Source organism: Ovis canadensis, chromosome 14 (genome assembly GCF_042477335.2).
Source record: "Ovis canadensis isolate MfBH-ARS-UI-01 breed Bighorn chromosome 14, ARS-UI_OviCan_v2, whole genome shotgun sequence".
NCBI classification, from domain to species: Eukaryota; Metazoa; Chordata; class Mammalia; order Artiodactyla; family Bovidae; genus Ovis; species Ovis canadensis.
Window position 1 is genome coordinate 47,914,387 of NC_091258.1, and position 27,187 is coordinate 47,941,573.

Here is a 27,187-nt window from a genome sequence, read left to right on the forward strand (position 1 = left end):
ATTCTATAATAAGGATAGAAAAATTTAGCCATTATTGGGATGAATAGATTTTTCTATTTAAAGTACCTGATGACACTGATGTAAAACTGGTACCCTAAAGCCTTTTGCAGGATTTTTCTTTCAGCAAAGGCAACAGGCAAACAGCTTTGGTTTTTGTATGTGCACAAGAATGTGAGTGAAAATTTAGAAGAGTCGTTTGATTTAAATAAAGTTATGTTCTACAGAGTGGTGTTAAATGTACCGTTTGCAGCTGCACATGCTAAATTGTCGCCTTTGAAGTATATGTTGATGCTTCTTCAGCAGATTTATTTCTTTTGGTTTTCATGTGATCAGTGATAATCATCCTGGTCCCCACAGAGAATAGGAAATGTCATTATTTTGTACAGATTATGCGTTCATCATCAGCTTTCTTGGATACGAATTTGATTCTTAATTTTTCATTTAATACATACATCTGTTTTTTAAATTCATTGAACAGAAAGGTGAGTATTACCAAACTGTAAAATAAATAGAGTTGTAGATTTAGCTATACAATAAAGCCAAAATCAACATAGCAAGAATGGTTAAGAATAGTCTTATTTGTATGCTCTGTGAGAGCACTGCTAGACTTTTTTCCCATGTGGGTTTCACAAACACCCAACCACTCTTGATGATGACCCCACCTGATTGCTTTGTGCAGACTGTGGTATAGACTGTGGAGTAACAGATTAGTATAGCAGGTAGCTGGTGGGGACCGGAGCGCTGAAAGCCTCTCCCACGACTCCCTGAGTCTGGCTGGTGTTAGTTGTCCCTATCTGTTTTAGCGTACTTTATGGGTGAGTGTGCAGTTTTATCAGCAAGTACTCTTTATACTATCCTTGAAAGGGAGGTGTTATTTAAGTTCCCACCAGGAAACGATCAAAATAACATGGGTCGCTGATTGTCTTTCAGTTTAACCGTTTATTAAAGTGTAGACACTGTTCATTATGCATACATTTCACATCTTACTAGAAAAGATGAAGCTGGAATTATAGGTAGAGAGCTACCAAATCTCTCTTGGCTTTTTTTACTACAAATAATGGTAATAATTGCTTTTTATTTTAATAAGGTAAAAACCTATGATCCTTGCTAAAATACACATTAGTGGCTAATAACTGCCTTAGGGAGTTAGATTACATCTCATATGCTCTCATTTTATCTTTCAAGTCTTCTCTACTGTATTCAGTCACAACTGGTAATTATTTATTGATTTTTGTAATTATTTGTTCATTGTCCACCTGCCCTACTAGACCAGAAACTGTGTGGAAAAGCATTGATTGTTCCCACTCATTGCATACATGGCACGCAGCACAGTGACTTGGGCATCATAAAGACTCACTGGACATTTGTGGAATAAATGAAATTAAGTGAATGAATACACAGAACAGAAGGGATATCCTGTTATCAGCAGACATGTTCTAGTTGATACCTAACTAAGAGAAAACCCTGAGGAGTTGGGAATAGTGTTCTTTTGTGGGTGTCTCTGCCTTATACATTACATTCTGAGAATATAGTTGGTACATATAGTCATGTGTAGTCATATGTATAAATTTTGTCTGTCCACAAGTGCTTATAAAAGGATAGGATTTATTGAATGTTGTCAGGTAGTGCACTTAAATTTTTTTTATGTTATTTAATCTCATGAAGTATTAGGGCTATGTGCATTCTTCATGAGAGTTTACTGAGGCTTAGAAAATGAAATACTCCTGGGTCACAAAGCTAGTAAATGCATCATAAGAGTGGAAACTTGCTCACACTTTTCCGTTTTGTTTAGTCAGTGAAAATGACAAGTATTGAACACCCCTACTAACATAGCCAAATAAAGGATTTAGCATCCAGAATAAGATATCGGCGGTATGCAGTTCAGGCCCGGTATAGCACATATTCCTGGGGGCTGTGGGTCCTTTCATTTTTCCTGCTGCACTGTGCTCAATGTGTATGGTTTAGTATTATGTGTGCAAGATGGATGCTGTATCTCTGGTTATTGCATCAGTTCCCAAGGAGAAGGAAAGGTGACATGTCTCCTAAATGACTCTTAGAAGCCCCATCAGGTGACTTACACTTCTATATCATTGGCTCGAGCATTGTTACCTGGGCGCCCGTTCCTGCAGTGAAGCTGAGGCAGTTGAATATTGACTTTTTTGGTTGTGTTTTCGATATTTTAATTCCATCAACTGTGCATTGAAAGTTCTAGTGTTGAGATGTATGTGGCTGCAAACAGTGAGGGAGCTTTAAATTGGGGGTTATTATGGTCAGGTTGTGCTTTAGAAGGCATGCTCTGATGGCTGTATTATGGCTTGGGGGATGACAGAATGGAAGCAGTAAGTAGCTGCAGTAATTTAGTGAGAGTCCTTAGGAGTCTGAACCAGCAAAATGTTTGAAGGAATGAAAAGGAGACTAAAATGATTCAAAAAATAGGTCACATGGATAGGATTTGGTGGTTGATTGGATCTGTAAAGATAAGAGGAGAGTAAAGTGTCAAAAAGGCAGTTCAGGTTCCCAGCTGAAATGAGTGAGTGGTGCTACCATCCAGACTAAAGTAGAGAGGGCGAGTTTAAATTGGTTGCCTTTTAGACACAAGAAGTTTGAGGTATCTGGGTTTCCTTCATGTACAGATCTTGATTCATCCATTGGGAAAGGATTCAGGTAGATTTGTTACATGTTACAAATAATTTTCCTTGATAATATCCCTTGGAATTTTCTTTTTGTTGCCTAGAAGTTTCTAACATTTGTACAATCAATTCTGTTAATACTCTCTTCTATATTTCTGGCTTCAGTATTATAATTAGAGCATCCAGCCTGTCTTATCCCCACACTGTAGAAGTATCTACTAATTTCTTTTTCCTTATACTCCCATGTCTTAAATATTGACTTGATTAGGATTTTATTTTGGTGAATAGGATGAGGTAAGGACAGAAAGGGGAAGAGCATTTTCATTTGTTAGAATGTGATTGAATGTGACTACGATTTCCAGGATGTTATATTAGCACATGAAAATAATGAGGTTTTCTTGGAGAAGTTGCTCTAATGTTTTTTTACGGCTTTGATGTTTTGAGAAATCTTATGTTCCTTTCTTTCAAAAAATAAATCACCCCCCCCAATTTTAATTTTTTGATTATAAGTCAAAATTAAAATACCTATTTCATGTTTTCTTATGACAGCAGGAGGATGCCTTAGCCCAGCAGGCCTTTGAAGAGGCCCGAAGAAGGACACGTGAATTTGAAGACCGAGACAGGTCTCATCGGGAGGAAATGGAGGTGAGAGTTTCACAGCTGCTGGCAGTAACTGGTTAGTACTTTCCCCCAAACTCTCAGGCTCTATTTGTGATGTTTGTGCATAATGTTTTTAAGTAGTTTAATGTCTTTCATTTTTAAAAAGTGATGCTCTGTGACTTCCATGTTTATTAAATGTAATTGCTATAAAAAACTTTAGTCTTAATTTTAAGGTTGTACATGAATTCCTCATTTATTGATCTTTCTAAAAATCATTTACTGAAAGGTATATTTTCTATTCATTGATCCAAATATCTGCTTTTGTCTTAAATGTCTTTTAGATTTTTGTGTAAAAACTATCTTATGTTATAGAATATATATTTTTAGAACATTAAAATGTTTGGGGAAAACATTATTTTCCACTTTTCTGTAAATATTTTGGCTTGATATTGTAACATTTAATTTTCAGTTCTCTGTATAGTCTCTTTACTAGAGGAGAATTGAATACTTTCAAACTACTACAAAGAATGGAATTAACTTAGACTATTTTTATTAAAATCTTTTTGTGATAAAGTGAAATAGACACCAAATTGACACCAAAAAAATATGTAGCTTAATTATTGGAAGGCTAACACTCTTACAACCATCGAGATATTTTTTTTTAATGCGACATTTACCCAGGTGTTCCCACCTCCATGCATGTGTTTAGTTATGACCTTATCTTTCTGCTCGAAAGTAGTCATTGCCTCAGTATTTGTAGTAATCACTTCCTTGTGTCTTTTTACAGTTTTATTACCCATGTCTGCTTCAGTCCTAAACATTCATATTTAGTCTTGTCCAGGACTTAAAGTTGATATGACTATCAACTAAATAGAATAATTTCCAGGCATTAGAAAGTATTCTGAAAACTGGTTGCACAAAAGTGTGAATGTGCTTACTTAATACTACTGAACTACTTAAACTACTTAAAGATGGTTACGGTGTCATTTTTATGTTATTTTACATATATTTTTCCATGTTAAAAACATTTTTTAAGTCAGTGTTATATGATAGAGAAAATTTGTTGTTTTTCCATGCACAAAATTATATGTACACTATTTAAATTAGCATAAAAGTGTGTGTATGTGTTTGTGTACACAAAGACAGTGGTTAAGATCCCAGACCCTGGAGCCAGATAGCAAGCCCTGAATCTGACTGCCGCTTTGTCACCTCTGATAACGTGTTTCACTTTTCTGTAACTGAGTTTTCTCATCTGTAATCGTGCCTATCTCATACGTTCATCATAAAGATTAAATGAGTAAATATTAATACATGTGAAAGCACCTTTACAGAATGTGGCACTGACTAGGTGTCAGCTGACATTATTGGTATTACTTCATATATATGTTTGTTAAAATATTTTCTAAGGGAATTCACTAGTGGTCCAGTTGTTAGGACTCCGTGCTTTCACAGCCAAGGGCCCAGGTTCAATCCCTGGTTGGAGAATTAAGATCTCGCAAGTCATGTGGCATGGCCATATATATATAACAAATTAAAAAACCAAGTCTACTTAGTGCTTAGTGTATGAAACAGAATTATCGTTTAATGGTTGATATTTCCTTTTGTCAGTGAGTAAATCGATGTAATTGGCTGATAGCGACTGATGATGACCTCAAAAATACTTTCTAGCTGGGGGGGAAAGACAGGAGGGATGTCATGCAGTAGTACATTTTTTTCCTTTGAAGCTTTTGCAATTCTTGGAATCAGACTTTCCGTGGCATTTTCTTCGAGGATACTCGTTTCTGTAATAGAAGTTTTCAATGTGTAATATGCATTTGTTATCTGAACCTTTTTGCTCATGCTGTTTGTTCCTTGACTGAGAATTTACTCTTCTGCATATTCAAGGTCCAGCTCAAGTGTTATCTGTCAGTCGCTTCTCTGATCTTCTTAATCATAATTAGCCCTTCTACTTTGTAATTTCCAGAGCTCTTCTTATTTCTGTTACTGTTGTTATTGAACAGTATGTTAGAACAATTAAAAACTTGTCTGTCCTCCATTGTAGTACGATCCCCAGTGAAATGGGGTCCCTGATGTTTTGACCATGGCAGTACAGAGGAAGGGCGCTCACATCTGCCTTTGCCTGGGGGTTCACTTGCAGGGTTTTGAAGGAGGAATGTGAACTTGCCAGCAGGACAAGCTGGGGAAAGCATTCTGGACAGATGGAGCAATGTGCAAAGGAGTGAAGGACTAAGAGATCTTAGCATGTCAAAGAATGGGTCATTCTTTCCGGAACAAACTAACATAGCTTTAAAGGAACATCAGAATCATTTTATAAAAAGTGCTGCCCAGCTACATTATATTTGAAGAAAAGCGACTTGACAGCTGTTGGAATAGTTAATTAGAATTTTTTTTGTATGTGATTTGCTTTACATAAAATTTTAGATTAATTGAGGCTAAGAATTGTCTTCTCTAAAATGTTAGTTTAATAGTTCTTATAAATAATGTTTCTTGAAGAAGAACATGTTGATGTGAGAATTTATATGTGTGAGTTTGTATATGAACAAAAAAACAGTGATATTTTTGTTGCTAAAGATGTCAAATAATTTCTTTCTCAGATAGATAGTTTCCAGTGAGTTTTATGTTAGTGATTGAGCACATGGGCTTTGTAGTCACCTGGTTCATCAATTGCCAACCTCTCTCGTGTCTGTTTTATCAGAGAAATTGTTGTGAGAATTAAATGGGAAAATGCTTATAAGGCACTTGGTGTGTATGTATGCTCTCAGTACATAATAGCTCTAAAGTACTTCTTAGCACTAAAAGCTCTACCACAGTGCTGGTTGCAGTTAATTGAATTATCTGGCTAACAAGAACATCCTTTTCGTTCTCTATAAAGTGTATTGGGGCACTTTCCCTGCATTATGACCTAAAGCGTAGAGAAAATGGCTTGGTTTCCATCAATGATTTAAGATCCTGTAGTCCCTTATGGCAATAATTTAAGAAGTCAGTTCTTGTAGAGAACTGTCATCTAGAAAATTGGGCTGGAGACTCCAGAGTTCGCACTGGCAGTCTCTTAGGGGAGTTTTGGGTATGCATGTCTTTTGGCACTTTGTGAATGTGTATTTTTCTTCCCTTTAAAAAAAAAAAATTTCGTAACAAATTCCTGATGTCAGCTTATTTCTTGTAGTTTACCTCCTGTTTTCTGAAAGGAGAGCACTGGAGAAAAATACTGTGGTTCTCCCCGTCCCCACCCCGTAATTCAGATATCTGTAAGAGGATCTTAAAAAATATAATCAAACATTCTTTTTGTTTTTAATTTTGTTTTTTAAAAAGTAACAATTTTATGAAAAATGGGTTTTTTACATTCACCTGGATTAAGTTGTTATTTTCATTTCAAGAAACTGAGACTCTGAGAAAAATTGACTTTGTGTCTTTCAAATAGTTGGTTAATGAAGGGAAGAGTGAAGACTTAAACCAGTTTCCTAAGCAGAAGTTTTCCACCAGTACAGCCTAGCACTGGGAAATGAATTTCCACATCACCCACAAAGATGATTAAGTTGAAAAATAAAATCTCCCAGAAGAGGTCAGAAACCGTTTTGCCTGAAAAAGAAAAAACTGAGGAAGAAAAGAATAATAAGGATTCTAGTGGGTGGTCCTGACGCCTGACTGGAGACCAGGGCCAAGGAGCAGCGGTAAACTCGTGGGTGGCAGTAACCCAGTAAGTGGACCTTGGAGGCTTAAGATCCTGGCAGCATGGAGGCTTGGGGATGTCCTGGCCCTGTTTGGATAACCTCTGAGGCCTCTAGCCCTGGCTTGCTAAACTTGTAACAGCGGGGCTCATGAGCATTTAGTATGTGTAGCTGGTTAAGGTTACTGACAGAAGGAAGCAGAATTCCAAGTGGTTTTGGTTTTCCCCAGTGTCTTTTAACCTGAAATCAGTTCTAAAACTCCTGGAGTGATTGCATTTTTATACCTTTTGAATTTTGTATCATCTATTACCTGTTAAGAGAATGTTTGTTGGTTGTGTTAACACAGAATGATGAAAACAGAAGATTCTCAAACTTTTTCTTTTTAATGTGAATTTCTATCTTCATTTGAAATTTTACATAGGACTTTAATGCATAAAACAGCTAAAGGCGGGCACTGCTCTGGTTGAAGCAGGGGGAGGGAGTATTCTGGTCTCCCTCTGGAGTCCCTGGGATGTTTTCAGGGAACCCAGTAACTGGCAGAACGTAACTTGAGAACCTTTCAGGTAGTAGATGAGGATGAGGCTTCTAATAGACTGCCCTGGTTTTGAATCCTAGCTCTACTACTTGTTGCTACGTGACACTGGGAAAGTTGCTTAAATTCTTGACTCTCATCTGTAAAATGGAGCTAACACCGTATTTCCCAGGATACTGCCTAACTCAGTATCTGACACTTAAAATGGAACTCACTGGAAGCTAGTTTCTTCACCCCTCTCTTTCATTTTTGTTTATTTATTTTTAATTGGAAGGTAATTGCTTTACAATGTTTCGTTGGTTTCTGCCATGCGTCAGCATGAATCAGCCATAGATAAACATATGTCCCCTCCCCTCTTTAACTTCCCTCCCACCTCCCACCCCATCCCACCCCTCTAGGTTGTCACAGAGCACTAGATTGAGCTCCCTGCATCATGCAGCAAATTCCCACGGGCTATCTGTTTTACATGTAGTAATGTATTTCAGTGCTGCTCTCTCAGTCTGGCCCAGCCTCTCCTTCCCCCACTGTGTCCACAAATCTGTTCTCTATTTCTGCATCTCTTGCTGCCACACAAATAGGTTCATCAATACCACTTTTCTAGATTCCGTGTCTATGCATTAATATATGACATTTTTCTTTTTCTGACATACTTCAGTCTGTGTAACAGGCTCTAGGTTCATCCACCTCACTTGAACTGACTCAAGTTCATTCCTTTTTATGGCTGAGTAATATTCCACTGTATATATGTACCACAGCTTCTTTATCCATTCATCTGTTGATGAACATCTAAGTTGCTTCCATGTCCTGGCTAGTGTAAAATAGTGCTTCAGTGAACATTGTGGTACACGTGTCTTCTAGAATTGTGGTTTTCTCAGGGTATATGCCCAGTAGGGGGATTGCTGGGTCATATGGTAGTTTTATTTCTAGTTTTTAAAAAAATCTCCATACTGTTCTCCATAGTGGCTATATCAATTTACATTCCCACCAACAGCGCAAGAGGAGTCCCTTTTCCCCACATCCTCTCCAGCATTTATTGTTCATAGATTGTTTTATTCATCCCCTCTTTCTGTGCATCTTAGCTCACAGTGTATCTGGAGTGGCAGTAAAGGCAGGCATATCCTAACTTGATAGGCTGTGAAAGTCAAAGATATGTTGCCAAGCTATTTTGTATACTGTGCTGTTTCTTTCTTTGTTTTTTTAACAATACTGAACAATTTTGCATTTTTCTGGCTTCTCTTGGGGTTGAGTAGTGATGAGGAGAGGGTACAAATTTCCTGTATTTGGTGATATTTCTTGATCTAAGGACTACATGGGTGTGTTTACTTTGTGAAAAATGCATCAATCATATATTTATGGTTTGTACACTCTTCAGTACAGAAGATAAAAAATACTTTTTACATTAAAAAAAAGTAGACTTAAAAACAGAAAAAGTAATCAAAGACATTTATTCCGTAAAGTGCCTGCCCATGGATGTCTGTTGTCACATAGAAGTAACCCATGCCTCCTTACCTGAGATTCTTTCCACGACTTGAAAATATTGACATGCTATGCATGGCAGTCTTTTATGTTACATATCTCTGTAACTGTAATTTCACTGCCTTACTTTGGGATTTTGTGAAAGAAGATTGAAGTTAATAATTTCATAAGGTAGAGGCTGAGTGCTTTGATCATAAATAAGTTGTAATAATACCTCTGTCATCTGTTCTATAGCAGCTCACACACACTCTCAGTGTGTCCAGAGACTGCCTTCAGCTTGATTGGCCTCTTAACCTAAAACTGTGATATAGTACTATTGGCTCTTAATTCAGCTGCAGGGTGACAGGGTGCTGAAAGAGATTTTCTCTGTCATTATCTAGAAAATGCCTTCATTTGTTTAGGTTATAAAGTCTTAGCAAATAAATTATTGTCTTTAATGTCAGAGAATGGGTAAACCATTGTTGCTTATTCTGCTATAAGCAGTTTTAGTACAGTTCAGCAAATCATATGGGAATTTTATGTGGAAACTATTTGGAAATAAAAACAGGCAAAAGACTATGTGGTTTTTATATTTATGTTTTGTATGTTTTTGGAGCCTTCGATTCTGTGTGGTCCCAAGAAAATTTCAGCCTCTTATTTATTTTAAATTCCCACAGACTTCAGTTTTCACATCACTTAACTCTATCAACACTTATTTTTATGTAAGGACAAATTAACATAAAAATCTGTCCATACTGGACCTTCCTGAGGTGTATTTTGGACAGTAGATGTAAGTGAAGTAGGGATATAAACTCAGACTAGAGTGAGCATCGGAAGCGGGTTAGTGAGGGAGAACAAGAATGCCAGGTCTGCCTTCTCCCACACAGAGGGAGAGGGCCTTGTTTGCTAGATACCATAGGAGAGGCAGACCTTACTAAAATTCTTTTAATTTTAACTTTAATTCATAAAAATCACTCATCTACAGGACACAGTGTTTTTTTTATTTTAAGATTTGAAAAGTTCATGTAGATAAATTGGGAAGTTACAAGCAGCTTTGTAGTGATAGTAACAGCATGAGTGCTTAGTATGCGCCAGGCAATATATGCTGCAATATTGGTTTTACATTTGATTCTTAATTGCTCTTAGAAGATGTAACTCCCTTTTGCGGAGCTGAGGCTATAAAAGAGTAAGAAGCTTATATAAGCTCAGGTTACTAAAGTGTAGAGCTGCCCTATCCAAGCCCGGAAATGTCAGTTATTTCCACTATCTCTTTTATTTTTAAAATGCCACTTTAAAGTTTTCCTGAAGTATACTTTATAAGAACTGTATTTTTTTTAATGTGCCTAGTAGACCAGCTCTTGAAGTCTACTTAATTATTGTCTTCTGACCTTGTTTTTACCTTTTTTATGAGTTTGGAGAAAGTGCGTTTCTTTCTGTTGTATTAGGACTTGAAATTTCTGCTTTGTGTCTCATCTTGCCTTAGCTGTCAGGAGAAATAGCAGTTACTTAGGAGGCTGACATTAATAGTAATTGAAAGGTAAAGGTTCATTTTCTTTAGCGTTCTGAATTTGTGTTTTCACTGCCACCAGCTGACTGTGAAACCTTGGGGGAGCCATGTAACATTCTTGGTCTCAGATGTATCATGTGTAAGGAAGAGTTGAACTAGAGCTCTACAAAGCACAGTGCTGCTCTAAACTTCTATCAAGCTATGTTCTAGCCTTTAGCCAAGTGTTAAACATAAAGTGATTTGCACATTATGTTGGTGTAGTATACACTCAATAAGTTTGGGTCTATTTTTAATTATTAGGGCATTTTCTCATGAAGAGTTTTCTGCAGTTTGATGATCTTGATAATAAAAGAAAGGAAGTCAGCCAGGTTTTATTCATTTTCCCTTGGGTATCCCTGCTCTTGGCTACTTTGCACGGCTCTGACGAGCAGAGAAAGCTCCAGTGTCTGGTGAATGTCTTTGTCTCTTCATTTTGAGCACATCCCATGACTGCCATCTAGAAACTGGATTTGCCATGTTTCTGGGTGAGAAAGAAAACAGGAGCAACTGGTAGTGAGGGGTCTATAGTAAAATGTCTAGATTAATTCTTTATAAAAACTAAAAACAGATTTGTATTCTGAACAAGCTCATGGGTGTCTGCTTTATATTAAAACCCTATTCTGAAATATTGTTAATAAAAAATTAGAATCAAGGGCCTATCTGGATTGACTGGGGAGAAAGAAACTAGAAATTACAGGCTTTGTGCTTTTAAAATAATCAGGTTCAGAGTTTCTTTGCCATCATCTTGTCTAGTTCGTTACTCATAGAATTCTTTCTGAAATATCCAGCCTTCGTTAGAAAACTGCCACAGTTTAAAGCACTGCTTTTCAAGGCAGTGTATCCAGCTGTTGAATTCCAGTCGTGTGGAATCTGTTTCATTGGACATAAATGTGTCTGTATTTGTCTCCTTCATATGACAGCACATACATCTTCATTTCTAGCATTAAATTTCCTCCCAGTCTCCCCGCTATCTCATTCTCTCTTCTGCTCTCATTCATACTGTCAGACTTCCTTTTATTTTTTTCAGTTTTTGATTCTCCATCATAGTGTCTTTTACATCTTCCTCATTCCTTCTTTACAATGTAAGTAGAAATTAAAAACACAGAAAGCAAAATAACTTTCCATGCTTTCAGTAAAAATATATTTTAAACAAACCCATAGCAACCTCTGCACAGCCCTGACTATTCGGGAGGACTCTAGCTGCTGATGACTGTTTTTGTCACTCATTTGGAGTCATCCCATTATTAAAATATTTTTTTTCTTTTACTTCACTGAATTTTTAAAAATATATATATTTATTTTTTATTGGAGGATAATTGCTTTACAGAATTTTGCTGTTTTCTGTCAAACCTCAACATCAATCACCCATAGATATACATAAATCCCCTCCCTTTTTAATCTCCCTCACATCTCCCTCCCCACCTCACCCCTCTAGGTTGATGCAGAGCCCCTGTTTGAGTTTCCTGAGCCATATAGCAAATTCCCATTGGCTATCTATTTTACATATGGTAATGTAACTTTTCCATGTTACTCGTTCCATTCATCTCACCCTCTCCTCCCCTTTCCCCGTGTCCATAAGTCTGTTCTCTATGTCTCTTTCTCCATTGTTTTCCTGTAAATAAATTCTTTGGTACCATTTTTCTAGATTCCATATATACGCATTAGAATACGATATTTATCTTTCTCTTTCTGACTCACTTCACTCTGTATAATAGGTTCTAGGTTCATCCACCTCATCCCATTATTAAAATAATTCGAAAATTACTCTTACTCCAAGACAAAAGCTGAAATACCTTTTTCACAAAGTATTACTGGTAGGTTAGTAGTGATTTATAAATATATAATTAGGATTGATTTTTCTCAGTGTTTCTTCATTGCTCAGCCCCTTTCTAACCTTCATTGACTGAAACCAGATGCTTATATTACCATCTCTGATTTTGCAGAATTGATCTGTCCTTACACTACATTTAGCATTGACTCTGTACAGAACATAACTTGTTTTTCTGATGCATATGCATTCTATCGCTCTTTCAGTCTGTACCCATGTAGCATAACATTAACCTGACTAGTCAATCAAAAGGAGTGTGCCAAGATGTAGTCAGCGTGTAAAAATAGTTAAGGTTTGCTAGAAGAATACATCACAGTTTATAAGAGAGACCATAGAAATTAGTGTTGGGTTTTCATCTGTTTGAAAGTGAATAAGGCAGTGTCATTTCTGTCTAAACAGCATAACCTTCTTGAGACATGATGATGAAACTGGAGCTTCCGACTAAACGTGATTTTACAGCACAGGTGTGACTTGTTGAGATGTTTCACTGAAGGTCAAGGATGCACATTCCCTAACAGTTATTTCAGATCTTAATAATTGAAATCAGAACTTTCAACTTTTGGTTGTTTCCCAAAACTGACAGACAGTGGATAATCAGTTGGTGACAATAATACATGATTCCATTTAGCTAAAGATGGCACAGGTTAATTGCTGTCAGTCTTGGTTGCTGGCATATAACAAAGGTGGCTAAAACAAGATTTAAATGAAAGATGATGGTGGCTTGGACTAGGGTGAGAGTGATAGGAATTAGTCAGAAGTGTCAGATTCAGGATTTATTTAAATGTAGAGCTCTCAGAATTTGCTGTTGGATGTGAGAGAAAGACATGTTGAGGGTTTTTTGCCGAAACAACTGGTAAAATGGAGTAGCCTCTAGCACAGGAAAACTGTTGCTGAAGGAACTAGGTTCTATAAACAGATGTTTTTGCTTGACTGACATTTGTAGTAACTAAAGAACACTTATGGAAGAAAGATGCACTGGAATTTGTGAGAGACTGAAAGTAGATATTATATGTGGATCAAGTGGGGGGCACTTATATTAAACCTGTATATTTCATGTTGATGTTTGGAAGAAACCAAAACAATACTGCAAAGCAATTATCCTTCAATTAAAAATAAATTTTAAAAAACTGTATATTAGCAGAGTACAATATGTTCATTAGTCATGTACAATATGTTCATTTTTAGATGCTCTCTATTATTTCCCATAGTTTAAGTAGAAATTTTATTCTAAAGTGAAACTTGAAATCCTCAATGTTTATAATTGTCAAGCATCTTAGTTGTTTAGTATTGTTGTAAAGATATATCCAGGTATAAACAAGTGCACCAAGGACTCTCATATCATATTTTTTTGAGACAATACTTTATTCATAGTAATTCTGAATTTTATTTCCTGGTAAGGAGATTTCTGGTTAAAACCCAGATGGCAGAGATAGAATACAGTGAGAGATAAAATTCACTACTGTATTTTTGTTATATACTTCTTATGACTCAGTTTCTTTATCCATAAAATGGATAAACAATAGCACCTGTATTATAGGTGGTTGGCAGGGATTAAATTAATTAAATTAATTCATGCATGTGAATTGCTTAGAACAGTGCCCAGCATATAGTTAGTGCTTGATGGATATCAGCTTTTTAAAAAATGTATTTATTTATATGTATATTTAATTGAAGAATAGTTAATTTACAGTGTTAGTTTCAGGTATACAGCATAATGATTCAGATATGTATATATTCTTTTTCCTTATAGGTTATTACAAAATATTGAACATAGTTCCCTATGCTATACAATCCTTGTTGGTTCTCTATTTTATATAGTAGTATGTAAAATGTCTGCTGGTATTAAAAGAGAAAATGGGAAAGTTTGCTTCTAAGGCGATTGGATGGTGTGTTCAAATTAAACCCTTTAGTCCCAAAACTATAAATAAAGGATTTGTTACTCTTTTACCCACAGTACATATTTTGACAATGCTCTTTTTCGTATAATGAGATTTTTATTCTTGGTTTTTAAGGAAACTATAGCAAAATATTTCATACATAATCTATATTGTTCTTTTCCTCTTAACATGTGGAGATACTGGCTGAAAATTTGCAAACTGAAAATTTGCAAACTGGCTGAAAAGTTACAAACTTTTTTTATATGTGCTACTGTATTTTATATTTATTAGCACTTTGATTTTCAAAACACATTTTCACCCTAAATTATAATTTTGTCATTGCAGGCAAGAAGACAACAAGACCCTAGTCCTGGTTCCAGTTTAGGTGGTGGTGATGATCTCAAACTTCGCTAATTGGTGGCACAAAAGATGTGACTCCATCTTTACATATTCATTGTTTCTAGTCTGCAGAAATAATTAATTAAAAGACCAGAAACTGTGATAACTGGAGGTACTACGGTTTATTTCTCAACCTTAGGCAGTAACAAGACATCACAAACTGCTCTGGTTTTGCACTATAATACCTGCATTTCTAATTAAGTATGCATGTAGCCAGTAATAATTTGAATTTTTTTCTATGCAAGCTTACCTTGTTGGCATTATTTTAGTGAGTTGAAACTATCTACTTGTAAAATTTTTTTTCCTTCATTTTAATTTAAAAGTTCATGTCATTTTTTAAAAGTCAAGAAATTAACATTTTTACCAGAGGGTTTTTCCCCCCTAATCAGTTGCTCTAGTTTTTTTTTTTTTTTTCAGTTTTAGATGTGTTGGTTATTCAGCTTCATTTTAGATAAACATTCTTGGCTTTTTTGTTGTGTTTCCCGTTTCCTTTTGTGTTTTTATAGTTTATGGCATTTTAAAACTGCTGATGGTTTGCATTATTTACAAGCTGAAAACCTTGTAGCATAGAGCTGTCTGCCATGCCTTCTAACACAAAGTTTACAGTTGTTAAAGTTGCAGTATCCTTTTAAATGTTGATAATCAGCTCCTTTTCTTTCCTTTTTAAACATAAAAAAATTTTAATTGGTATTAACTCTAGTCTGCCCCAGATCGTTTTAGATTCTGTTCTATAATCATGAGTTTGTATGGAGATATTCTCAATATTCTACTGAAATGCCTAAAGAAGTCACAGGCTGGCTTCTGTTTTATTCAGGGATTTTTTTTTAAAGTCAATCAGAAAGGGATACTGGAGCTTCTTCATGTATGTAACAGCATATTAAACTGGAGACAGTGATGAATCAGCTACAAAGGTAATATTATATTAAAATCATGTTTAAGATAGCTGCTTTTATTTGTATTTTATAATGCATGCTTTTGTAAAAAACAATGCTGAGTGATGAAAGATTAGTCTTAGAAAATGTACATCTATGCAGAGGGTACATTTTCTTCCATTAATTATTCTGGAGGAAAAATTCACAGGTTATATATATATGGTATTTTCCAAAAGGACTATTAATAGAACCTTTTGAGATGAATTAGTATAAGAATATTTTTTAAATAGGCTCATTGTCAAATTGATTGCAGCTTTTTTTTTTTAGTACAAACTGGAAAGAAACGTAAGTTATTTGGCACCTCCTTACAAATATTTTTCATGGTTACGTTCATTTAATGTTACTGCATTTCTGAGTTTTTGCAAAAATGTATTTTATCATAGTAGAATGGCATTATTATAAAGAGTTTGAAAAAACTGACATGGTCAATTCAGAAAATGAACTGAAGTCTGAATAAGGTCATTGCATTTAAAACAGATATACACTTGACTGATGAGGGAGGTGTGACTTTCAATGTATATAGGTCTTATAATTCAAAAACATATCCTGTATCAGAATAAAAGTATGTGTTATATATTTGAAGTCATGCATGGTAAGGAGTGTGTTAATCATTATAAACAATATACATCATAAAAGACCATGCTGATCTTGTGTAACTAAGTACTATGAATGAATTGGTTGGATTTTGATATTGTGCAGCTCACATGTTTACACACTCAGTGCCCTAATTTCCCTTGAGGGAATTGCCTTTTAAATGGTCCTTCTAGTGCTGTTTTAAGGTTACTTTATCACAGAGATCCTTGGTTTTTAACTCTGCACTTAAATTTTGTTTTTTTAAAAAACATGATGATGGCACATTTTTTCTATTGCTTCTAGCTAAGGGCTTTTTCAGTCCACCAGTAACTAAGATCAAACGCTATTAAATGTTCATGTTACCATCCTTCTGTAAATACGGGATTGTTCTTGTCATTTAGCATTGTACTGCTTCCATCTATCTTAATGCTGGCATTAAGATCATGAGCCCTTTTTCTCCAGTAGTGCAGGCTTTGAAAACTATTATTATTAAGTTATTGATGCAATTTGATATTTTTCCATAATCTGTATTTAAACAAAATTACATCATTGCATCATCTTTTCTAAATTCATCTCCATTAAAACTTGCCTTAAGCTACCAGATTGCTTTTGCCACCATTAGCCATATTGTGTGTTTGTATGTTTAATTTACTTTCACAATAAACTTCTGTGTAGTGAACTTCTGGGTCTTGGTTCTTCATTAACAATAATCCAGCAATTTCTGTTCCAGTGTTCATTATGGCACAAAAATTGATTTTGTATCTGAACTGTACTTGCATCCTGCTATTTACCCTTAAAAAAAAACCAACAGCGGCATCTAGTGGTCATTTCTGTTAATTCCAAAGAAAACCTTTAATGTAGATAACAGAAAGAAGACTAACTTCCCAATGTATATTATGGTTTTCAAAAAGTCTGCCTTGATTTACCCAGCCTGTGAGATACGACCATAGAGTAGTCACGTTGGAGGGAAGGAAGAATTCCAAACGTTACACATCCAAGTAACTGCCATCTTTCAAACTATTCATTTTAGGAATACACATTCAGTTTGACTGTGCTAGTGTCATATCAGACATTCTTAGGACTTTTCTTGGCATTTTCCTGCACCAGAAAATTAAACCATTTACTTTAGAAGCATACCTTAAGCTTGATCATAAGAAAATAATTTTTCACCACTAGACTTATTGCAAATAACAAATATCTTTAATGCTGAATTGACACCATGAAGCAAAATTCCAAAGAGTTAGATTCATACTGTGAGAGTTAATTTAAAAAATTATTTGAGTCGTAGCATCGCAGTTTCAGTAATTACCTCTAGAAACAGGTATTTGGATATGTTAGTTTGGGGCTACCTGGGAAAGAAATCCCTTACTTGATTTATGCCTCATTTGGCACTAGGGAGATTTTTCAAGCTATCAGAAGCCATTGTGTGAATTATCCATCGGTGCATAACACATTGCCCCAAAACTTAGCAGCTGACAATAAACACCATCTCAGTTCCTGTGGGTCAGAAATCGAGAAGCAGCTAAGTCCAGTGGTCTGATCCAAGGTCTTTCCTGAAGTCAGATGGTCATCCTGGGCTATGTAAGACAACTGAAAGATCCTCCCAAGCCCACTCGTGGTCATTGGATGAATGACCGTGCACGGTGATGGGGTGTTGGGGATGGAGACCTCCTTCCTCGGCATATGGGTGTCTCTATCGGGCAGCTCATGACTTGGTAGCTGGCTTTCCCAGAAAGTGATCAAGGAGGTGTGCATGCCTAAGGTGAAAACCACATCTTAATAACCTCATTTGGGGCTGCCATACTCCATATGTTAAGTAACTGGGTCAGGCCCACACTGGAAGGGAGAAGTACTGAGCTTCATCTCGTGAAGGGTGGGGTGTCCCAGTCTGAACATGTTTTTAAAACCACCACAGTCATTTTGCCACATGAGTGTAAGTATTTATAAGACCACATTGGTGTTTTGATGTTGCAAACATTCTTTAAAAGTTTAAGACTGCAGTCGTTTTGTGGGCGTATTTCAAGGCATGATTCTCCTGGATAGCATCAGTTCCCTTTCCTGCATCACCACCACATATATGTACATGGCATAACAAAAATACTCAAGTAGAAAATTAAAATTTGTAGAGTAGAATCGTAGGTGAAAGTGGCAGTTTGGTTCGTTTAAAAGTAAGGTAACTCAAAACCAGTTACTGTGTTAGTTGATCCTCAACTTTTGGCTAGAATAAGCAACTTAAAGTCATTATTGGCCTTACTCAGGTTTTAAAACATTGGGAAATGTGAGAAGATAAGATACAGGCATAAATTTTTGGCTAGAGAAGATAATGTACATCTGTGAGCGGTAGATGCTAAGCAAGTGTGGCTATCGAGCTTTTGAAATGTGGCTACTAAAACCAAGAAACTTAATTTATTTTCTAATTTAAAAACTGAAGCGATGTTAAATATTTTTCTGTTATAACTTTGGGGAGGACTACCTTTGAAAATCTTGTTTCCAGGTTGAAGTACACTAAAATACCAAATATCAAAAATTAATACAAAAGAAATAAGGTTTAATTTACTATTTTGACTACATATTAAAATATACACTGTGTTATATTGGGTTAAATAAAAGTATCTTTTTTCCTTTTTAATGTGGTTAGTATAAAATTTTAAATTGCGTGTATTGGCTTATATCAACATTGTCAGCAGGCAAAGGACATCAGTTCATTTCAGTTCAGTCGCTCAGTCGTGTCCGATTCTTGCAACCCCATGAATCGCAGCACGCCAGGCCTCCCTGTGCATCACCAACTCCTGGAGTTCACTCAAACTCATGTCCATTGAGTCAGTGATGCCATCCAGCCATCTCATCCTCTGTTGTTCCCTTCTCCTCCTGCCCCCAACCACTCCCAGCATCAGGGTCTTTTCCAATGAGTCAACGCTTCACATGAGGTGGCCAAAGTATTGGAGTTTCAGCTTTAACCATCAGTCCTTCCAATGAACACCCAGGACTAATGTCCTTTAGAATGGACTGGTTGGATCTCCTTGCAGTCCAAGGGACTCTCAAGAGTCTTCTCCAATACCACAGTTCAAAAGCATCAATTCTTCAGCGCTCAGCTTTCTTAGTCCAACTCTCACATCCATTCATGACCACTGGAAAAATCATAGCCTTGACTAGACGGACCTTTGTTGGCAAAGTAATGTCTCTGCTTTTGAATATGCTATCTAGGTTGGTCATAACTTTCCTTCCAAGGAGTAAGCGTCTTTTAATTTCATGGCTGCAATCACCGTCTGCAGTGATTTTGGAGCCCCCCCCAAATAAAGTCTGATACCGCTTCCACTGTTTCCCCATCTACTTTCCATGAAGTGATGGGACCAGATGCCATAATCTTAAGTTTTCTGAATGTTGAGCTTTCAGCCAACCTTTTCACTCTCCTCTTTCACTTCCATCAAGAGGCTTTTAAGCCCCTCTTCACTTTCTGCCATAAGGGTGGTGTCATCTGCATATCTCAAGTTATTGATATTTCTCCCGGGAATCTTGATTCCAGCTTGTGCTTCTTCCATTGTAGCATTTCTCATGATGTACTCTACATATAAATTAAATAAGCAGGGTGACAACATACAGCCTTGACGTACTCCTTTTCCTATTTGGAACCAGTCTGTTGTTCCATGTCCAGTTCTAACTGTTGCTTCCTGACCTGCATATAGGTTTTTCAAGAGGCAGGTCAGGTGGTCTGGTATTCCCATCGCTTTCAGAATTTTCCAGTTTATTGTGATCCACAGAGTCAAAGGCTTTGGCATAGTCAATAAAGCAGAAACATGTTTTTCTGGAACTCTTGCTTTTTGATGATCCAGGTGATGTTGGCAATTTGATCTCTGGTTCCTCTGCCTTTTCTAAAACCAGCTTGAACATCGGGAAGTTCATGGTTCACGTATTGCTGAAGCCTGGCTTGGAGAATTTTGAGCATTACTTTACTAGCGTGTGATGAGTGCAGTTGTGTGGTAGTTTGAGCATTCTTTGACATTGCCTTTCTTTAGGAAAGGACATAGATCATACTTATTTCCAAAAGGAAAAATGTTTTTTTAAAAAGGAAACTATTGTGTCTCAGTGTTTTTAAAACAAAGTGTGACTATTTTACCTCCTGGGATCATTTAGGGCAGAATTGTATATCCAGTGCCCAAAACAGTAAAGTGAAAGTCGCTCAGTTATGTCCGGATGAAACCATGTCTCCCGAGTTGCAGGCAGATTCTTAACAGTTCAGTCACCAGGGAAGCCCAAGAATACTGGAGTGGATAGCCTATCCCTTCTCCAGCCTGTCTTCCAAACCCAGGAATCAAACTGGGGTCTCCTGCATTGGAGGATTCTTTACCAGCTGAGCTACCAGGGAAGCCCCCAAATAGACACGGTCTTTGTCCTCAGGGAATCTACGATCTGACTCAAAAGTGAACCAAAAGCAGACAAAATACACAACTTGTATTGGAAGTTGTGGATCTTACGGGGCACATCTAACTTGGTCTGGGTGGTCAAAAAGACTTCCTTGAGACATCTGAACTGAGATCCGACTGTCATCATGACAGAAGTATTATAGGTAGCATGGCAAGTTTGAGAAGCTAAGTGCAGCTGAGTGTGACTGGTGGAACGAGGTAGGGGGTGGGGGTGGGGGGGTCTGCTGCAGTGAGATGAATCTGAAAGGGTCAGCCGGGGCCAGGGTGAGGGTCACCAGCAGTGCTGGACTCTTCCAGTCATGTTAAAGTCCCTGGACAATTCCCAAGGTCAAACAGGAAGCCAGTGAGCGGTTGGGCGTTTGAGGGAAAAGGTGTTTGATAAAGCTCGTTTTGGCTGATAGAACAAGATTAGAAGCAGCAAGTTTGTCCCATTGATACGGTGATGCAAGAGGAAGATTAAGGGTAGCTTAGCGAGCATGAAAACACTTCAAGTCAGAGAAAAGAGTACAGGAGGCATAACTGACGATTTTTTCTTACCTGGACAAGCTGGTTGTGTTGCCTAAAACTCCTCAAATTTTATTGGCTTAAAGAATTATTTGCTAAATATCCATCAGGTCAATACCTGCCCATTGACCTAGGCTGATAGAGCCATCACAGGAACATTGCCATCATGTGACAGAGCCAAGAAGACAGTGTAATGAAAGGGGCACTGACTTTTAAAACTGTCATCTGAAACTTAACACACGCATCTTCAGTTTCATTTCACTGGACCTAGCAAATCACAAGGGCCATGCTCAACTTCATCTGGACAGAGAACCACAGTCTACCTTTTGCCCAGGAAAGAGAATATCTGTGACTACTACAGGCCACCCTTTGAATTCTTAAATATTTAATTTTCCTCTCTTTCCCTCCTATTTGCAATGCAGAAATAGACGTAGAGAACGAAGGTATGGATACCAAGTGGTAAGGCGGGGATGGAATGAATTAGGAGATTGGGATGGACATATATACACTACTATGTATAAAATGGAGAAGGCAGTGGCACCCCACTCCAGTACTCTTGCCTGGAAAATCCCATGGACGGAGGAGCTTGGTAGGCTGCAGTCCATGGGGTCGCTGAGAGTTGAACATGACTCAGTGACTTCACTTTCACTTTTCACTTTCATGCATTGGAGAAGGGAATGGCAACCCACTCCAGTGTTCTTGCCTGGAGAATCCCAGGGATGGGGGAGCCTGGTGGGCTGCTGTCTATGTGGTTGCACAGAGTTGGACACGACTGAAGCGACTTAGCAGCAGCAGCAGCATGTATAAAATAAGTAACTGATGAAAACCTACTGTATAGCACAGGGAACTCTACTCAATACTCTATGGTGGCCCAAATGGAAAGGAAATCCAAAAAGGGGGCTATATATATATATATAAACATATAGTTAATTCACCTTGCTATATGCAGCGGTAACTAAACACTGTAAAGCAACTACAACTTTTTTTTTAAAGGGAGGAGGGTCCTGTTAACACATATATCATAGTTAGCCACTTCTCTACTGATGGACTGGAGTGGGTAGCCTATCCTTTCTCCAGCAGGTGTTCCCGACCCAGGAATTGAACAGGGGTCTCCTGCACTGCAGGTGGATTCTTTACCAACTGAGCTATCAGGGAAGCCTGGACATCTTAATGACTCAGTTTTATTCTTTTGGCATAGGATGTTGCAAATGGATAGCTTTCTCCATGTTTATTTTATTATCAGTAGAAATGACCTCAAGTTTTGGTAGAATCTCCCATGTTACACTCCTACCAAACCAGTTTAAGAATTCAACATGTCACTCTCTGCTAAAAACATTTTCCTCCAGGGGCAATATAATGGAAAGAATTTGAATTCTACCCCCTCGAACCAAAAGGCCTTCAGCCTCTCTGGGCCTCTCCCCCAACCCCACCCCCTACCCCCTCGCCTGTAAAGTGAGATAGGACCAATCTTGCATCCCAGGGTGGTTGTGAGAATCCAGAGATTCCGTCCATGAAGGGTCAGCTCCAGAAGAAACCTGGTTGTCTTTCAGTTTTAGAGTGCCCCAGGGCATTGGCCAGAAGCTCAGGCTGAACAGGCTGGAGGACACCCTACTCCCGACTTGTAAATGAGGAAACAGGCACAAAAAGCACCATAGGTTTGATGAAAACCACACAGCGCTGGCGGCAAAGCCGGTGCTCGGGCAGAGTCTGAGCGGCTGCCAGCAGTCTTCGGCTTGCAGCCCTCGGGACTGTGCACAGCGGAAGGAGGTCGGCTATTTAGCTACTCTCTAACCTAGTTCGCTCCCTCAACTTCCCCACCCCTGTCCCACCCCAACACAAGTACTCGAACCCACTCCTCGCTTGCTTTGAGCTCGACCCAAGCCCCAGGGGCCGCAGGGAGAAGGAATCATTTCTGGACAACTAGAGGCAGCTGCGGCCACCGTCAGTCTCGGCCCCAACCGGGAGTGGTAGGGCGCTGGGGCGGCTTGAGCTTTGAGGCTCCACATCCTCCCTCCCCGCTGGGCCTCAGACTGTGCGCTCTCGGAACTCCTTTTGCGTTCAGTGACTGTGAGTGGGACGTACATGTAGACGGCAGAGAGGCTCTGTATAGCCATGTTACATGTATGTGTTGCGTGGTCACGCACCCTTTTGTGAAACGTGTTCACTGTGGTGTGCGGATGTCGGGGCGCACGGAATGTGATGCTCCTCATTCCAACACCCGCACTTCCGGAAGGTACTCACAGGCCTTTGTGTTTTTTGCAGGACTGTCGCAACCGCCTATCCGGTGTTTGCGCGGGAGTGACTCCGCCTTAGCTCCGCCCCCGCGATTGAAATCCCGCCTTCGCCCCGCCTCCGCCACACTTTACGGCCTTGCACGCCACTTTTGCCGCAGACGCTCCTGCTGCCGCCGCTGCCCCAGGCTGCTGCCGGTGAAGTGAGGTGAGGTGAGGTCAGGTGAGGTGTAGTGTGGGGCCAGTAGCGCTGGCGACAGGATAGAGGTGGAGAGCCGGGCCGTCGAGGGCCGGCGGGGGTGGTGAGTCACCTGCTGCTTTGTTTCTTAAGCTCCGGTCCCGTCTGCGCTGCCGCAGGGAGGCCGCCCCGGCCCGGAGAGCCGAACCAATGCTGGATCTGGAGGTGGTGCCCGAGCGCTCTCTGGGAAACGAGCAATGGGAATTCGCGCTGGGTGAGTGTGGAGTCTTCCCCCACGACCCTTCTCGCTGATCCTTCCTTCTTTCCCTGCCCTTCCCATCTCTGGGCTCTGCCCCTTACTCCCCTGCACCCGCGGCTCCTTGACTCTTTGGGACTCCAGTCACTAGATACCGGCCCCGACCTGGCAGCCTGTCGCTCAGCCGGGCCCTGACGCCTTTGCATCAGGCCTCGGCGGGGCCCCTCCCGGGGCAGTGCTACAATAATAATAATAACAATGGCTGACACGCCCCAAACGTTTACATGGCCTGACCCTGTTCTCCGGTGCATGATTATATCAGGCTGCCTCCGGGGAGGCCTGAGGGTCGCTAAGATTGTTACTTCTGTACCCATTTTACAAACCAAATAGCTAAGGAGTGACTGACATCCTTAAATACCGCTCCGGTAGTTCATCTCCCTTTGCTTTTCTGGGCCTTGTGTAGCCTCTCCGGAAGGAGAAACCTAGGCACCGTTCTCATCGTCACATACTGGGGAGCTAGTCAGGGGAACTGAGGAGAGTTTTTGTGTTTTAAAGCAACTGCTGACTAGCTTCCTTCTCGTTTTTAATGTCGATGTGTGGTGTAATCCTAAACCCAGACTTTAGCGGAGAGAGTGAATGGTTGAATGATATAAGAGTTTGAGTAAAGTAACATTTGGTTTGTAAAAATGCAGGTTGGGCATTCTGTGGGATTTGGCCCATGTTTTCCCCTTTTCCTCAATGTCGCTGCCTTTCTGTGTACTAGTATTTGGATTCAGTAACCCCAGAGTGTGTTTACTTTTATGTTCCAGCACTGGGAAAAGGGGGTGGGGAGCAGGTGTTTGTGCTGTTTGTTTGTGCAGGCCTGAACTTTTGTCACACTAATTTGGGCTACTGGACTGAATCAGCTGCTCCATTGGGCTATAGTTTATCCTTGAATCTGGAAGACTCCTGTATATGGAGATAGGGTAGGTGAGAAACTGCAGAACACATTTGCTAATGGAATTCTACTGGTGCTCGTGTCTCTGAACTGAACAGCAAGCTGCCTCTGGGTTGTAGGAGCCAGTTGAGAATTTGCAGCCCCCTTCTCCCATAACTTAACTGGGATGAAACACTTCAGCTTCTTGCAAAGCACCAAGAACCTGATTGACAGGCTAATGATATCATTGCCTCCAGGCCCATTTGTTTTGCCGATGCTGTTTGGCTTCTAGTTAGGAAAGAACCTCCCCTAAACACAGCTTCTCATCCCAGGACTTCACAGGGCAGAGTGAAAACTATGACTATAGGTTCAAACTGTGCTTGATGGTGTGACTAGGTTGTGTATCTACAAGTACAGTCTCTGGGTCAAAAGTAGAGAGTATCATTTGAGATTTGCAAAAAATGAGGTGGGAGAGTAAGGTTGCTTCTGTCAAGTGTTGTTGTGATACTTTAACCCCTACTCCAAAGTTTGCCAGTTTCTAGGAATCAAAGATTTGGGTAGTTCTTTCAGGCTGTCTAAATACCAACCACAAGTAGTGAAAAGAGCATTTCTGTATGTTGGGCCTAGAACTGAACTTTGAGGGAAAGCTCATACAGGGAATAAGCCTGATGATCATCAGCCTTGATGATTCCTTTTTCTGTCTTGAAAGTCTGCACTTAGGGGAAATTCCCTGGCGATCTAGTGATTGGGCTTCCCTGGTGGCTCAGAGGTTAAAGCATCTGCCTAGAATGCAGGAGACCTGGATTTGATCCCTGGGTCTGGAAGATCCTCTGGAGAAGGAAATGGCAACCCACTCCAGTACTCTTGCCTGGAGAATCCCATGGAGGGAGGAGCCTGGTAGGCTACAGTCCATGGGGTTGCAAAGAGTCGGACACGACTGAGCGACTTCACTTTCTTTCTAGTTGTTAGGACTTGGCATTTTCACTGCGGTGGGCTGGGGTTCAGTCCCTGGTTGGGGACCTAAGAGGCTCCAAGCTGTGCAACATGGCCAAAAAAATCCACATTTTTGTATTATGTCTGCCTGAGAGATGGTCATTTAACTTCCCTAAGCTTTTTATTAAAAAGTAATTTTCCCTCTTTCTCAGTCTTCTTACCAGCCCTTAACACATTTAAGCTGAAATTTAGGCTAATAGGTAGGGATAGGCCTAAGAAGTGAATCTGTGCTTTAGAATTATATTCTTAGGCTAAAGTCACCACAACCCTGTGAGGTTATCTCTATTTGCCAGGTGAGGAACAGGCTCAGAAAGGTAGAAAGGATAAAAAGAAGCCTAGTAGAGATTTCCTGCTTCTCACTGCTCTGCCCTTCTGAGGATTGGCTCAGCTTAGTCTCCAGGTTTCTTTTTAGCATCTGTGCAAATGCAGATGTATCCAGTTCTTGCCTTCATCTGCCTGGCATCACAGTGAGGAGCTGCATCCAGCTTTTTGGCTGCCTTCCTGACCTTTGTACTGTTAGGAGATTAGGGAACAACACAGAGATAAGAAAGCCTAGGCAGAGAGGAATCTTTTGCTGGTACCACCTTGGCTTGACCAATGGTGGAGCAAAGGCAGTGCAAACTTAAGTGTTTTCAATGAGACTTACAGAATGTATTGGTGTGGAGACATATCTCTAAATTTGTTTTTAAATTAATCTTTAAAAAGAGATAGCTAATAAAGACCTGCTGTATAGCAGAGGAAATTCTCAATATTCTATAATGACCTATATGAGAAAAGAATTTTTAAAAGAATGGCTATAGATAGATATATAGAGAGAGATATATAACTGATTCACTTTGCTGTATAGCAGAAACCACAACATTTTATATCAACTATACACCAATATTTTTTTTTTTTTAACATCGTGAAGATCCCCAAGCTGGGTAAATATAAAGAGTGAGTGGACAGTAGCCTTCTCTGAGATCACCTTGTTCCAGAGAGACTAGGGGCTTACTCTGTTGAAGGCTCATTCTGTGGACTCTGCTTATAGTCATTGAAAATTGAGTGAGAAGAAGTAGGCATATGCCCTGAAGAATTTAGTCTAGTGGAGGGGAAGGATTACAGAAATATTTCATTTTATTATTTAAAAAACAGTTTATTTTATGGAAGAGACTTGACCTGACCAGAGAATTCAGAGGAGGATTCTTATCAATCTCTAGGAGCCAGGAGCCGGTACTATTCCTGGAGCCAGTGAGCACCAGGAAGGCCCTGTCAGAAGTCTGCTGCCAGATTTCTCATCTACACTTCCATAGACGTAAATCTTCCAGTCAGTTTCTTTGCTTTTTTTAAGTGGGAAAGATAGATGGGGGGGGGGGGCGGTGGGAGCTGTGAGCAATTTGGTATTGTAACTAGAGTGTGATGTACTAGTGGGAGATCAGTTCCCCAGATTCCTTGCTTTTTAGTTACCTTCCTGGGACACTATCAGAGAGACTCTGTTCAGTGGGGGAAAGGATGTCTGTTAGTAGTGTGTTGTGGGCATGGGTTTAGGAAGAAAATTTGAAGAGATGGGTAAGGAAGAGGAATTTAGTTTTCTGGCTTGAGTGACTATAGATATTAGAGATACTGAAGTCCAGAATATAGAGGAGAGGGTAGAATGAAGAGAAAATTTAAA

General features: G+C 39.2%; 2 protein-coding genes across 6 annotated transcripts in view; both read left to right on the forward strand.

Annotated features, from left to right (window-relative positions):
* The window catches only part of CBFB (core-binding factor subunit beta), a 48,583-nt gene extending 31,867 nt beyond the window's left edge, over nucleotides 1-16,716 (forward strand). Inside the window, exons 5-6 of one of the 2 annotated variants that reach the window (XM_069550057.1) lie at nucleotides 3,180-3,306; nucleotides 14,479-16,716. In XM_069550057.1, coding sequence (XP_069406158.1) covers nucleotides 3,180-3,306; nucleotides 14,479-14,501 — 150 coding nt within the window. In that variant the 3' untranslated portion in view covers nucleotides 14,502-16,716. The remainder of the gene's footprint in view (nucleotides 1-3,179; nucleotides 3,307-14,478) is intronic. The other variant, XM_069550056.1, reaches the window with a different exon arrangement.
* A 5,949-nt stretch (nucleotides 16,717-22,665) lies between these two features.
* Nucleotides 22,666-27,187, forward strand: part of PHAF1 (phagophore assembly factor 1) — a 32,148-nt gene continuing 27,626 nt past the window's right edge. The window contains exons 1-2 of one of the 4 annotated variants that reach the window (XM_069550090.1): nucleotides 22,666-23,401; nucleotides 23,525-23,645. In XM_069550090.1, coding sequence (XP_069406191.1) covers nucleotides 23,582-23,645 — 64 coding nt within the window. In that variant the 5' untranslated portion in view covers nucleotides 22,666-23,401; nucleotides 23,525-23,581. Of the gene's footprint in view, nucleotides 23,417-23,524; nucleotides 23,646-27,187 lie in introns of all 4 variants that reach the window. The other 3 variants (XM_069550094.1, XM_069550093.1, XM_069550092.1) reach the window with 3 other exon arrangements.